Below are 14,083 nucleotides of genomic sequence, written 5' to 3'. Positions count from 1 at the left end.
CAGAGCCTGCCTGGAAACACGCAGCGGCGCCTCCCCCGCCGCTGCTAAACGTGGGGCCCTGAATCGTGGGGGCCTCTAAGTGGCTGAGCACCTGCCCTGGTCCTCACCCTCCTCGTCTGTCTTCAGAACGCTGAGCGCACACCGGAGTCACGGGCTCTGCACCCACCTGTCCCCCCAGGCTGCCGAGCTCCCTCTGTGGCAGTCAGGACCTCTGGGCAGAGCAACTGCCTGCCACGCTCTGAACCAGATGGCTCCCCCCTTTGGATGTCTGAAGCACAACCTCCCTGGGCCCCCGAGCCCCTCCAGCCACGGCGCTCAGCGCGTGCTTGGAGAAGACTGAACGGGGCCTGAGAGCAAGGCAGCCCCCAGCTCCGGCCTGGCAGGCTACCCGAGTCAGCACACTCAGGTCCAGCAGCAAGCACGAGAGAGAGCTGCAGGACTGACGAGTCACCACGGGCAAACAGCCCAGAGAGCTCAAGCAACCAGACCAAGGCCACAGCGCCTGCAGGACTGGACTTGTGGAATGAAAGGCTGACGGTGCCTGAGAATCTTCTAGTTGGGAATCTCATGGTATGGGCTGGAGACAGTCGCCTAGTCACACCTCGGAGCCCCTCCACCACACAGAGGGCTCTCTTGCCTGAGCATCCTCAACCCCTCCAAGCGAGGCTCAAAGCAGGAACTCCAAGGTTAGCGAGGGAGTCTGGGCATCAGCAGGGCCAGCACAGCACTCTAGTGGATACTGGCTGAGGGCGCCAGGGAGGCACGCCCATCCCCAGGGACCACAGGGAGCTTCCTATCTCCCATCTCAGCTCACAGTGGTTTGCCAGGAAGTGTCCTTACCCCTGTGACCACTAGGGGGCAGTGGTGCCTGCCCAACCAGGCTGCCTTGGGGAAGAGGCCATCCCAGCTCCTGTCCAAGACACCCCCACGGTCCCCCCTGGATCTGACCAAAGCCCACCAGTTGCTGGGATTCCACGCCCTCCCTGGACCCTGACTTCTCACACTTCTGTGGGCTTGTGCTCCACCATCCCCAAAGGCCCCCTCCCCAGGAGGCAGGCTAGGGCTCCAGACAGACCTGACACCAGACCTGCCCCCGACCAGCAGGAGGAAACACCAGCTGAGCAGCCGGGCGCCAGGACCTCCAGCCCACAAGACAGGCCCCAGGCCTTACCAAGTCCCCACAGGCTGGGCACCAGGCCCCGCAGCTGGCACAGGCAGTCCAGGGGCCTGAGGGCTGACCCCAGCTGAGGTCATAGTTGAGTGGCAGGGGCCCAGGTGCAGAAACAGCCAGGACACAACCTCTGTGGAGTTGGCCCTGCCTGGCAGTAGGTTCGCTGTCAGAAAAAGCCACTTCCTTAAAGGAACAGTCAAATGTCAAACTCCACCACAGGCTCAGCAGGGAGCAGGGACCTAGCCTAAGCTGGGAGGCTCAGCCCTCCCTCCGCCAATCAGTTCTGTAACTGGAAACTGGTATCACGTGCCCTCCTGGTTCCCAGTGAGGCCGGGAGACCCAGGTGTCCCCAGACAGCAGCTTTTTCTCGGAGGCCAACACTGTACTGCACACTGGTCAAATGGGCTACCAGGCAGGTGACCCCCAGCTGGCTGGCAGTTGCTAAAAGGGACTCCTGCCCCTGGCCCCTTCCCTTTGACCAGGCCATTCCCTCCCTCATACCCTCTGCCATCCCCTCACAGGTCCTGGGCTGCAGGCAGGAGCCAGGAACCCGGGTTCAAATTCTGGCTCAGACTCTTCCTAGCTGTGACCTTGGGCAAGGCGTGCCAACTCTTTGAGTCCCAGCTTTCTCGGGTACAAGGGGAAGACTGTGGTCCCAGCCCCACGGGAAGGTGCGGTGGGGTGCTGTCCTGCGGGAGCTGGGCCTCTGTGGCCTAAGGCAGCAGCAGGCCTCCCTTTCCTGAGGGGCCTGCTGCCTGCTCCCCCCATAACCAGGCCTCACCTCCCGAATTAGCTGCTTCTCAGCCTCCGAGTCATGTTGGATCACAGGGGCGGGCAATGGCTTGTCCTCCTGGACAGGCTTTGGGGGCGCCTGGCTGGACAGCAGGGCTAGGAGAGAAACACGGGTGAGGAGCCGTGAGCGGGGCGGCCGTGTGCAGGACTCAGCAGAAGCCGTTGACGCGGCCATCTGGAAAAGACGCATCTCTGTAACATGTTGTCGGCCATCCAACAAATCTACACGGAGCAGCCAGACACTGGGGGCGCAGCACAAAACTCCACAGCCACGCTGAGCTTTCCGCGGGGGCACAAAGGCAAAAACAGCAACAAGCCAAAGGTGTCGCCTGTTTCGAGGAGTTGTGGACAAAGCAACTCGAGTTGGGGAGCAGGTAGGAAGCAGGGGCCAGGAGGAAGGCTGCGCTCTGCATCCTCCTAGAGGAGGGAGATGAAAGCGGAGGTGTGAGGAAGAAAGGCGAGGCAGGCAGAGCCGGGGAAGGGCTTCCCAGGCAGCCGTGAGGGTGAGCTCAAGGCCGGGGCAGCCCAGGGTGGCGGGGAGAGCGAAGGCCGGAGGGAGCGAGGCCAGACCCCAACTCACAACGAGGATGGCCCCAGTGCCCAAGCCAGGCAGAAGTGCTCCCACCAGTCGGGCCTAAGCCACCCGCTGCCAGGTTGTGGAATCCCCCAAAGAAACGCCAGAGGAGCTGAGGGCTGAGCATGGAGGGAGAGGACAAGGACGCTCCCTGAAGGAAGGACACTATGGAGTGGAAGGGAGAGCCGGAACCAGCAAACGCAGATCACGGTTCACATTTTGCTAAAAGGGAAAGAGAAACATGCCAGGAGCCAGGCTGAGAGGCCCCGGTGAGGGCGAGCGTTGTGCTGCGGAGGCTGGCGGGGCCTGGAGGCCCACAGCCCGGCTGGAGGCTCAACTCCCAGGCCTGGGCGGCCGCTCTCTGTGTGTCCCTAAGGGCTCTCAGGCGACTCCCACCACCCCTGCCAAAAACAAGCCAGTGTTGCTGCCGCCGCCACTCTACAGAGGAGGAGATGGAGGCTGGGGGCTAAGCCACGTCCCTGGCAGGAGTGAGCCGGCGGCTGATGGCGCCCTCTCTGCTCTATCCCCAGGGTCGCCCTTCACTGCTGTCTGCTGGCGCCAGGCTCCTAACCCAGAAGCAGCCCCTACCCTGGAAGGCTGCAGGCTGCCACTGGGAGGCAGTCCCATGTTAGCGGCTGGGCTTGGGGACCCACTGGCAGAGGCTCCCCGGCTCCCCTCGGGCGCCTCTCGCCATACCTGTCTCTGCCTTCCACTAACTGATCTTGAGGGGGCGCAGGGTCAGGCTGGGGAGCAGGGTTAGGGGAGAAGGGCAGATTGCTGAAGTCGAGTCCCTCCTCGCGGGGTTCAGGGCCAACCTCTGCCTGACCATCCCCCCGCCTCCCCACAGACAGCCTGCAGCAGTGTCCGTGGCCGCCCCAGTGCCCTTGGCCTTCCGCGTGACGTGGCACACGTTGGCCACTCTCACCCTCCGGGACTGGGCTCAGCCACCGCCTCCTCTGTGAAGCCTTCTCTGACTGGCCACGTGCCACCCCCAGACAGACCTGGCCCTGGGCTCCTTTCTGCCCTAGAGTCTGTCTTGCTCGTGTGAGGGTCTCCGGAGTGCCCTCAGCCCAGGAGACCAGGTGCCCCATGAGTCCCTGGTCTGGGTCATCGCTGTATCCCCAGCACCCCACACGGGGCCCCGCACAGAGGTGATGCTCAAGGAAGGCTGGGTGGATGGGCAGCTGAGTGGGAGGAAAGGTGGAGAGTGGGTCTGTGGACGGCGGCCGGGGGCTGGCGTGGGAATGGGTGGCTGCGTGGAGGGATCAGAGGACGGGGGCGTGGAGAGAAGGTGCGCAGGCGGGGCAGATAGCGGAAGGGTGGGGAGGCGGGAGGCGATGAAAGGGGAGAGGAGGGGTAACTGGGTGGACGGGTGATGGGCGGGTGAGTGGGCGGAGGGAGGGTGCTGCGCATGGATGGCAGAGGAAGGTGGGCGGGATGGCGGCCACAGCTGACGAGCCCAGGCGCTCTTGTGCTGCTTCCCGGGAGACTGAGATCAAGGCAATCCCAGAGTCCTCCGGTCCACACACGCAGGCCCCGTCCTGGCAGGATTCCACCTGCCAGATGACAGCGTGCCTGGGCGTGAAAGCCGCAACCACAAGGTGCCTAATTAGGAGCAGGGTGGGACGTGGGGAAGTGAGTCACTCAGCTGCTGCGCTCACGACGCTGCCAGAGACGGTGGGCAGACAGGTGACAGATGAGCCCAGAGGCAGGGAGTGGGCGGCCAGAGCCTGTGGCTGATGGACAGGTCAGGCAGACTGGTCTCTTCCTGGGCAGCAGAGGCCACGTCCCTGGCTTGCCCCGAGTGTTCAAGGCCGTGTCCCAGTGGAAGCGGAGCTGGGTCACTGCGCCCAGCTCTTGGGTGGGAAGCCCCCAGGATGCCCCTCCCGCGCCCCTCCGGCCCACCTGACAGGCTGCTGGGGCTCATCTGCTGCGCCAGGATGGCCTTCAGCCGCTTGATCTCCTCCTGGTACTCCCGCAGGAGGGCGTCCTTGGGGTCCTCGTTGATGCGCGGCTTGTTCTTGATGTTCTTGGCTCGGTTGGCGTAGCGCAGTGTGCTGAGGGTCTCGTCGTAATTGTTGTCCGCGGGGGACAGGCAGGCCACCATCAGCGTCTTGGTGTTGCCGCCCAGCGAGTCCTGCAGCAGCCGGGTCAGCTTGGAGTCGCGGTAGGGGATGTGCTTGCAGCGCCCGTCCACCAGGGCCGAGATGACATTGCCCAGGGCGGACAGTGACAGGTTGATCTTGGTGGCCTCCTTGAGTCGCTCCCCGGTGGCCCCTGTCTTGGACTGCCGCTCGCTGCCCGCCAGGTCCACCAGGTTCAGCTTGCCAGCGCGGAGGTGGTCCTTGCCCCGCTCATCTGCAGACACCAGGCAGGAGCGGGAACCCTGGTGAGCCCGTGGCGATGACGACAGCTTGCCACCAGGCCCCGAGGGCCGACCAGCCCCTGAAGGCCTCATCTCAGTCAAACAGGAGCCACACAAAGGAGGTGCGACCATTGTGCCCATCTTACAGATAAGGAAACTGAGACTCAGAAAGGGCATGTAACTTGCCCACAGTCACACAGCTGCCAAAAGGTGGGGCCAAGATCAGAACCGAGGGCTGTCTGTCTCCAGGAAACAGTCTGGAAGGGACAGACTGTTCTCTGAGGACAACAGGATTCCTTGTGGCCACTGCATCAGTTCCTACAGACTTCCTGTGAGGTCAAAGGCAAAGGATGGGAAGATGTGACTGGATCACCAGGGAGTTGTGTTCTTTCACACAAAAAAACAGCTTTGGAAACCCTTAGACCTGCTTCCCAGTGAAGTCCTGCCTCCTCCTTGCTGTGTGACATCAGCAGACCATGTACCTCTCTGAGTCTCAATTTCTCACATCCATGAAGTGAGACTAGCAATGGCTTCCTACTGGAGTAGACTGGTAGCACATTCTTGCAGGGTCTACCCTGGACCGGCTTCAGGGGTTTACTCCTCCGGTTCTGCAGGGCTGGGCGGTGCCAGCAGAGCAGACCCTGGATGTCAAGGGTGACAGGAGAGCCAGGCATTGGCTGGAAGCACCGGGCTTGGTTTTGAAGACAGACCTGGAGGGTCACATCCTGATCCTATCCCTTGGTGGCTATGAAACTCCGGAAATAACTTCGCCCTTGACTGGAAGCCTCGGCCCTTCCCCTGTGCAAGGGGCTGAACTCTCCTGACCCGGGTGGGGTCCCTCAGGGCGCACGCGTGCAGAACCCCGGTGCCCCTGGCTCATGGCCAGAGCCCTGGCAATGCCAGCTTGCTGCTTATTGCTACTGATGGTTCTTGGTCACGGTCACGAGACACCACAAACTCTCCAAGAGAACGGGCGGTCAAAATGGTTTGTTTCTGACTTATCTGTGCACCGGGCCCACACTCGGAACGTGGGGGGCAGTAGATGGGGCCAGGTGCTTCCTCCCTATTTCCCACTGGCTTTTGTCAGACTGGTCCTGAGTCATGTCCACGGGCACAGCAATAACAGTCTGGCTGGTACCCAATAGGGTGGACACGCAAGGGGCTTGGTTCTTCAGGTTTAAAAGGAAAAAAAAGGAGGGGATGAGCTGGGGGTGCGCATCTACGGTCCCAGCCACACAGGAGGCTGAGGCCGGAGGACGGCACGCTCGAGGTCAGCCTGGACAACTTAGTGAGACTCTGTCTCAAAACGGAGTAGAACCAGGGCTGAGGGTGTAGAGCACCCCTGGGTTCAGTCCCCAGCATCACACATACACACACACACAAAAAAAAGGGGGACTCAGTACCACTCGTTCGGAAAGCTCTTTGCAGAATGTACCAAATGCACCAGGAGCCTGGAACCTGTTTGTTCCCTTGGTTTCCAAAGTCTAGTCCAGGGAGTCTAACGGGAGGAAATGGCTCCCAGGCAGAAAAGGCTTTGGGCACAAAGACGCTCATCCCAGAATTATTCACAGCACTGAAAAACCAGAACGACTTCTGCCCCTGTTGAGGGTGGGTTAAAAGAGGGCACGAGCAACGGACTGTCCTCTGGCCACCACGCGCCACCACGAAGACGTGGTGATACAGGCAGGCAAATGCTCAGTGGCAGCTGGGACGTGGCCGCCAAGAAAGAACCACACCGAGCAGAAGATTTCAGCCACGTCTAAACATTTCAGAGAGAAAAGAACCGAGCTGGGTGCCGTGGTGCATGCCCGAGGCAGGAGGAGTGCAAGTTTGAGGCCAGCCTCTGCAAATTTGAGAGGCTGTCTCAAAATAAAAAATAGAAAGGGCTGGGGAGGGAGCAGGGGTTCGATCCCAGCACCACTAAAAGAAGAAGAAGAACCTGCCGGCACTCAGGGGGCTGAGGCAGCCCAGGGTCTTGCTTATCCAGGAAGCAGCGGCCCGGCAGGAAGCCTTGTCCTCGTGGCCTCTCCTCCCAGTTTCCCCTGGCGGCTCCTGAGGGAGGTGCCGTGGCTGGCAGGAGGGGCAGGAGCAGGAACGTGGCTCTGTGGCCGCGCCCACCCTCCCCGCGGCCCACCACGTACCCACGGCGTAGATCTCGATGCTGATGGTGAAGATGGAGTGGGAGCGGGAGGAGTCCTTGTTCATCAGGGTGTAGCCCACTGAGCGGTTCTTCCAGCCCGTCTCCATGATGCGCTCGCACTGGGCCACGCTGTGCACCGTGTGCAGCGACAGCCCCTTCACGTACACGCCCTTCTCCGGGTGCTCCTTCAGCTGTAGCAGGAGGAACAGGTGAGGCCAGGGCCTCCTGCCTTCGCGAGTGGGAACAGAGAGCCCCAAGGGACCTGAGAGAAGGGCCAATCCACACCACCTGGCTCTCCTGCAGCGCCCTGTGACAGGCAAGGGGCTCACCACAGGTGGAGTCAGGCAGCGAACCTGCCCTGCCTTCCTCGTTGTGAGGCCTTGGGCCAGTGACCTAACCTGAACCTGTTTCCACATCTGTGAAATGGGTATGAGATACTTATGCCACAGGGAACATGGTAAAGATCCAGTAAAGTAAGGCACAGTGCTCGGCGTCGTGCCCAGTGTGGGGGAAGTGCCCATGAAAAGCAGCTGAGGCCTGGGCTGTCACTGCGACCGAGAAGGTGGTTTTCAGATTGGGAGCTTCAGCTCCTGGGGGCTGATTCTGTAGTCACCCGAGAGCTCTGTCTGTCTCCATCCTGTCCATGAGGCTCCTGTTGCCTCTCTGCAGTCCTTCCAGGGCAATGGGGATGGCCCCAGGCCCTTGAAGGTGGCAGGTGAAGGTCATTTGCAGCCCAGAACTTGCAAGGATCAAACGGGCCTGGCCTCACTGCAGTAGCAGGGACCAGGTAGCACACTGAGAGCTGTCTGCTAGTCTGCAGGCAGCGAGTTGTTTTGTGCTGACACAGAGCTGTGAAATGCAATATTTTTCAAGTGTGAGAGGAAACAAAACCACTCTGGCAAGAGCAGAATGAATTAGGACAACAGGCGTTTGCCAGCCAAATGGCCCTGCTGCTTGGAGACACTGAGGCTCAGATGCATTGCTCTGGGCAGCTTCAAGGGTCCCTGGTGGGCTGTGGCCCCTGCTGTGTGTATGGGGAAGCACAGGCTGACCCTGTCTGCTCAGGTGTGAAGTGCAAAAGCAGCCAGACCCAGCCTGAAGGGCTACGCTCCATGCAACAGATAAGCAACCGAGGCACAGAGAGGTTAAGCAACTTGTTGAAGGCCACACAGCTATTAGTGGTATCACAGGTGATGGAAGCCTCTAGAGACAGGGTAAAAGAGCACGAAGTGACAAAGGGCTGACCCTGACCTAGGAGGTGGTGGCAAGAAGAAGCACAAAGGCCAGAAGCAGGAGTCCCTGCAAACAGAATGGCTGGACAGGAGCCAGGGGTGCTGTGGCAGTATTGGAGGCCTGTCTGGATCCTGCCGCACCTCCAGAATCCAGAGCCCCACGTGGTTCACAGTGAGTCCAAGGAGAGGCCAGTCGCCTGGCTTCAGGAAGAACCTAGCCAGTTCCTTATTTAGCCAAACTCCGACAGAAAGCCTGGTCAATCAATTGCTGGGTGGGAAATCCATTTGCCTCTCTGGCCCAAGTCCCTTGTCTGAGGTGGCCATGATGAATCCTACTTCTGCCACTGTTCTGAGGACCAAGGAGGGAACAGGTCTAAAACAAACGCTGCAGGTACTTAGCAGGGCTCAATGGATGCAGGACATAAGAGGACAAGGACGCTGTATTGGGCCTGAGCAACCCAGGGACAACCCTTCATGGAAGGGGGCTTCCACTGTGTGAGGCCCAGGAAGTCTCGCCCCTCACCTTGTCTTGCCCCCGGGGGTCCTCCCCACTCCTCCTGCCCCTGCCCATCCCCAACACCCTGCCCTGCGGGGGGCACTGAGTGGCAGCCACCAGCTGCTGGCCCCCTTTTTAGGAATTGCTCAGAGCAAAGTCACCATGGCAACCAGCTGGGATGAACCAGCTGGGATGAGACAGGAATGGAGAGAAAGGGAGGAGACCAGGGTCCAGTCCCAGGTCCGTGGGGAGGGGGCAGGCCCGTAGGCTCTGCCTGCACACGGGCAGGGAGACGGCAGCTCCACCGCACACCACTGGGCTGGGTTCCATGATGGTGTTTGCGGGGGCTCAGGGGAGGGGGCCTGACGGCTTCCCCAAACGTCCTGCTGGCCTTTGCTGATCTAATGACCTCCACTCATAAAACTGATCAGGTCTTGTGTTGCGCACAGGCTAAGGGCTTGTGCTTGAGCTGAGTTCAAACCCAGCTCCACTCTTCCAAGGGGCGCCCTTGGCAGGTCATATGTAGGTGCATTAGGCCTGAGTCTCCTCATCCATTCTAACGGGTGAGGACAGTTCCCCCCGAGGCTGCAGGAGGCTTCTGTTAGAGGCCTGGCACCCCAGGGGGGGCGGGTTCATCTGCCCCTGGCAGCCTGGGAGGCCTGGTCCCGGCGGCAGCAGGCACACCTCCTAGGTAACTGGGAGCTGCCAGCGGGAGCAACACGCCTGCCCGCCTCGCCCTGCTTCCCTGTCTGGAGGCTGAGCTCTGACTCAGCTGTGCCAGAAGAGAAGAGGGCACAAGGACTCCGGGTGGGCGGCCGAGGCTCCTGCCCGGAGAGGGCGCGCACTGCCACATGGGGGTGAGCCAGCAGGAGGGGCTGGGCTCCTGGGCTGGATGGAGACTGGGAGGCGAGACGGGCTCACCCCGCTGCAGCAAGCAGCCCGCACCTGGCACCTGCAGGCCTTCCCAGTGGGCCTCTGACGAATGAATGAATCAACGGATGACTGTCCCTCCCTCCTTGAACTGAAACCGCTGGCTTCTTACTGGCCCGTGAGGGGGTTGGTCAGACAGAAGCAGCAGAGCTAGAGGGGTAGGAAGATGGCCCACCGGTGTTCTGGCTGCACACCTGGGTCACATCCCCCACTGGCCTCTCCTCCTAGGACCAGGCCAGACCCACCCGGCACACACAGAGCCTCTGACAGGAGATGTAGCAGTGCCTCTCACCAGGGGGAAGGTCACGATGCCCAGAACAGTCCAGCCTGGTCACTCACTGGCCGCCCTGTCCTGCAGGTGTCTTGACCCCGGCTCCCTAAAGAGCCAGCCTGGTTCTGCCTATCTGGATGGAACCCCGGAACATCTAACTCTGCTCCCCACTGCTGTGAAATGACATTCGTTCATCCTGGGTCTCGTCTTTTAGGAGACCGGGGACAATTTATGAAATGCGCACAGGCGTCACTGACCTGCCAACCCTTGCCTTCTCGGCTGCAAGCCGCGGCTCTGTCCTGACACTGCCCCTGGGGGGCTCCACTGGGCACCCCATCACATTCACCGCTCTTTCTCAGTCCTTATCGAGGAAATGGCTCATGCTGAGCACCTAGCAGGCCAGGCGGCTCGCCCCCACTGCCCTCTTCACCACTCAGTGATCCTTCCCAGGCCCGTTCTGAGTCCCCTTTCAAAGGGAACAAAGCCTCAGAACCTGAGCCCATCAGCAGCAAAATGGCATGTTTGAGACCCAGGACCTTGGATCAGACAGTCTAGGGTCGGCCTCTTGCTGCAGTGTTTACCTGAGACAAGTTAATCTCCCTTTTTCTCTTTTATTCTTCCTTTCCTGGTAGTACTGGGTATTGAGCCCAGGCGCACTCGACCACTGAACTACACCCCACAAATATTTGTTTTTTGAGTCAGGGCCTTGCTAAGTTGCCAAGGCTGGCCTTGAACTTGCCTCCTGCCTCAGTGCCCACTCCTCCAGAGTCCCTGGGGTGACAGGCGTGAGCCACTGCACCCTGCATTCATGACCCTTTCTAACCCTCCCTCCACAGTGGTAAACTGGAGATGAGACCCTCTACCCAGCAGGTGCCACAGGTATTAAATGGGACCCTACTTTCTCTTTTAGCATGAAGGGCCCTTAGAGATTTTCATAATTATTTTTTACAAGTAGAACCCCTTTTTCAGGTAAAAATCTATCACAAAACTCCGTCTGGGGCTGGAGCTATAGCTCAGTTGGTAGAGTGCTTGCCTCACATGCACAAGGCCTGGGTTCAATGCCCAGCACCACAAAACAACAACAACAAACACTCCACCTGATTCAACACAGAGACATGGCATTGCCCAGGATGATCACCCTCATGCGGTGGGGGAAGCAGCATGGACTCTTCCGAGGTCTGAGAGTCCCCACTGCGCTCCCTGCATTTCTAAGGGAGCCCTGCCAGCCCGCGCTGGGTCTGTACCCACCTCCAGCCTCTGCTTGGTGTCAGCCCCCAGCAGGTCACGGACATCTTCATTGTAGATCTCCAGGTAAGAGGCCCGGACCAGAAACTTGGTGTTCTCTGCACACTGCGGTGGGTAGACACAGAGACAGCTGAGGCCAAACCCGCCTGCTGCCAGGCCTGGGCCTCCACAGCCAGCACATCACAGGAGGATGGCGATGCAGGTTTGCATGACACGAGTCCCCGTGCCAACCCAGCTCTGCCTGTCCTCCTGGGAAACCCCCCATCTAGAAAGTACCCTCAGGCCTCGCCACGCTGCAAAACACTGTCGACAAGCCTTGTAGGGAAGAAAAGAGGGCTGCCCACTACTCAGGCAGAGAAACCGAGGTCACAGGTAAGGTCTGGAGCAAGCACTGGTTCTGGGTTGATCTCTAGCCAGCACCCAGGCCCTTGGTGTCCCTGGCGGCCACCACAATGAGTGATGGTCAGACCAGGGTCCAATGAGATCATTCCACGAGGGGGTTTTCTTGGTCCGTGGCAACTGCTTAATCTAAAGGGAGCCATAATTCCTACAACCACCTCTGCCTCGGTGCCTCATCTCCACAGCCACGTGAAATGTTAGTGAGAGCTAAGATCCAAAAACGGCAGGAGAAAAACATGGGACTGGCAGAATTTTCTCAGATTAAGTTTTCCTTCCACCGGGTTTTAAGAAACCAACGTCTGCCACCACCAACCTGTGCCAAGTCCAGGCTGGGCTCTGACTGCATCCCAAAGTCCATGGCGCAGGTCAGAAACACCCTGGGGGCCACCTGGGGCACTAGCCCTGCCCCCTCCCTCTGAGAGGCCCATACCTGAACACTCTCAAACACATGCTCAAAGGCCCTGGGGATGATGCCTCTCTGGGACGGTGGGTCTGGCAGGCCCTGCATGGTGAAGGACTTCCCGCTGCCCGTCTGGCCATAGGCAAAGATGGTGCCATTGTAGCCCTCGGTGACTCCCTGCGTGGGAGGAAACCAAAACCAGGCACTCAGATGACTAGGCCCAGGTGGGTGGTCACAAACCCACAGACCCAGGCAAAATCCCTGGGCATCCCACCACCAAGGCCCTGAGTGAGCAGTGGAGATGCCCAAGGCACAACTCTGTGGTAGTTCATGGTCTAGGTGGGTAGGAGACGGTTCCACGGGGGCAAGAACATGGCTGACGCCAGGCCACAGAGGTACGGGCCAGGAGAGAGAGAGGGCCAAGGAGTGAAACAGGCCATGGGGAGAACCAGGCAAGGCTTCCGGGCAGCAAAGTGAGGTCAAACTGGGTGGGGGAGCTTAAAGGTAGCTTAGATTTTGACAAGTGACAGAAGGCACTCCAGGCTGAGGGGACAGCTGGAGCAAAGACACAGGATACTGGAGCCGGGGATGGGCAGCTGGAGATGAGGCTGGGAAGAAGGTTGGGTCGGGTTTCTAAGTCCTTCTTCACTCACTGCACAGCCATTCACGCGATCGATGTACTGGCTGTCTCCTCTGTGCCAGGCACCGTGCTCTAGCTGGGGAAGAGCGGTCAACAATGACTGTCTCTGCCTTCACTGAGCTCATGAGCTCACAAATTCCAGAACTTACCATGGTGGTGGGAGAGGAGCCTGTGTCAGAAGGAGGGCCCCAAGAACAGCTCCCAGGGCTCAATGGCCTGCAGGGCACCTACACCTGGTTCCACTGAAGGATCTGTGCGTGGACCACATCAGAGCTCAGTGAGCACCTCCAGGGCTGCTGGGACAAGAGGCAGGAAGCTGCCATTCCCAGGTCCCACTTTTACAGGGTAGAGTGAATGAAGGCGCTCTCCTCCCTTGCCCAAGGAAACCATGACCACAGTGTGGGTTCTTGCAGCTCTTCAGTGCGGTGGGTTTCACACATGAACCCTTCCACCCGTCAAAAGTGGGGACAGGCAGGAGCAATCACCTGTGGCCTGTGGCTGGGCTTCTCGAGCCATGTGCCAGGAGAGAGAGGGGCATGAAGCCCCTGGAAATACATGGAGTGGCTCCACAGTACCAATGTGACCCAACCAGGAACGAAGCTTATGTGAAAAGAAATACGATATGCAAGGACGAATACGCATAATGAATCCCACTATTATGCACAATTATCGTGCACCAATAAAAACATTTTTTTGGTACTGGTGATGGAACCCAGGGGCACTTAACCACTGAGCCACATCCCCAGTCCTTTTAATGTTTTAGTTTGAGAAGAGTCTTGCTAAATGGCTTAGGGCCTCACTAAATTACTAAGGCTGGCTTTGAACTTGCAATCCTCCTGCCTCAGTCTTCCAAGCCACTGGCATTACATGGTGCGCCATCACACCAACCCAAAATAAATTTTAAAAAGAAAAGAAATACTCCGTGCACTGGGGTAGCTGCTAGCTGCACTGGACATGTGCCTGGTGCAAATGAGGAACTGAATTTATTTTAACTAAAAACACTTTTTTGTGGTACTAAGGAGCAAGCCTGGGCCTCAGACATGCGGGGAAGTGCTCTACCACTGGGCTACATCTCAGCCTTTTAAACTTTAATCAATTTAAATTTAAAAACAAAAGCAGCAGGGAGTGCAGTGGTGCAGGCCTGTGATCCCAGTGACTCAGGAGGACCGCAAGTTCAAAGCCGGCCTCAGAAACTTAGCAAGACCCTGTCTCAAAATAAAAAGAAAAAAAAAGGGCTATGGATGAAACTCAGTGGCACAGCACCAGTAGATTCGGTCCCCAGGAACCAAAAACAACAATCAAACAACAACAAAAGACGGAAGCAATACAAAATATTCTTCCATTAATCACAACTTTATTTTTTGCTTCATTTCAGTTTAATGATTGAAACTGAGACGTGCCAGGAGCACAAAATACATATGGATTTTG

At 58.8% G+C, this 14,083-nt stretch overlaps 1 protein-coding gene across 12 annotated transcripts in view; it reads right to left on the bottom strand.

Moving 5' to 3' along the window:
* Kif17 (kinesin family member 17) overlaps nucleotides 1-14,083 on the bottom strand; it is a 42,178-nt gene that overhangs the window by 23,876 nt on the left and 4,219 nt on the right. For 11 of the 12 annotated variants that reach the window (XM_047526315.1, XM_047526331.1, XM_047526323.1 and 8 more), the window contains exons 2-6: nucleotides 12,046-12,192; nucleotides 11,220-11,321; nucleotides 7,044-7,233; nucleotides 4,443-4,895; nucleotides 1,953-2,059 (exon numbers count right to left, since the gene is read on the bottom strand). In XM_047526315.1, the coding sequence (XP_047382271.1) occupies nucleotides 1,953-2,059; nucleotides 4,443-4,895; nucleotides 7,044-7,233; nucleotides 11,220-11,321; nucleotides 12,046-12,192 (999 nt within the window). The remainder of the gene's footprint in view (nucleotides 1-1,952; nucleotides 2,060-4,442; nucleotides 4,896-7,043; nucleotides 7,234-11,219; nucleotides 11,322-12,045; nucleotides 12,193-14,083) is intronic. The other variant, XM_047526350.1, reaches the window with a different exon arrangement.

The sequence above is a fragment of the Sciurus carolinensis genome, chromosome 1, assembly GCF_902686445.1.
Source record: "Sciurus carolinensis chromosome 1, mSciCar1.2, whole genome shotgun sequence".
Lineage (NCBI taxonomy): Eukaryota > Metazoa > Chordata > Mammalia > Rodentia > Sciuridae > Sciurus > Sciurus carolinensis.
Note: the sequence above shows the minus strand (reverse complement) of the source record. Positions and strands in the feature narration are given on the sequence as shown.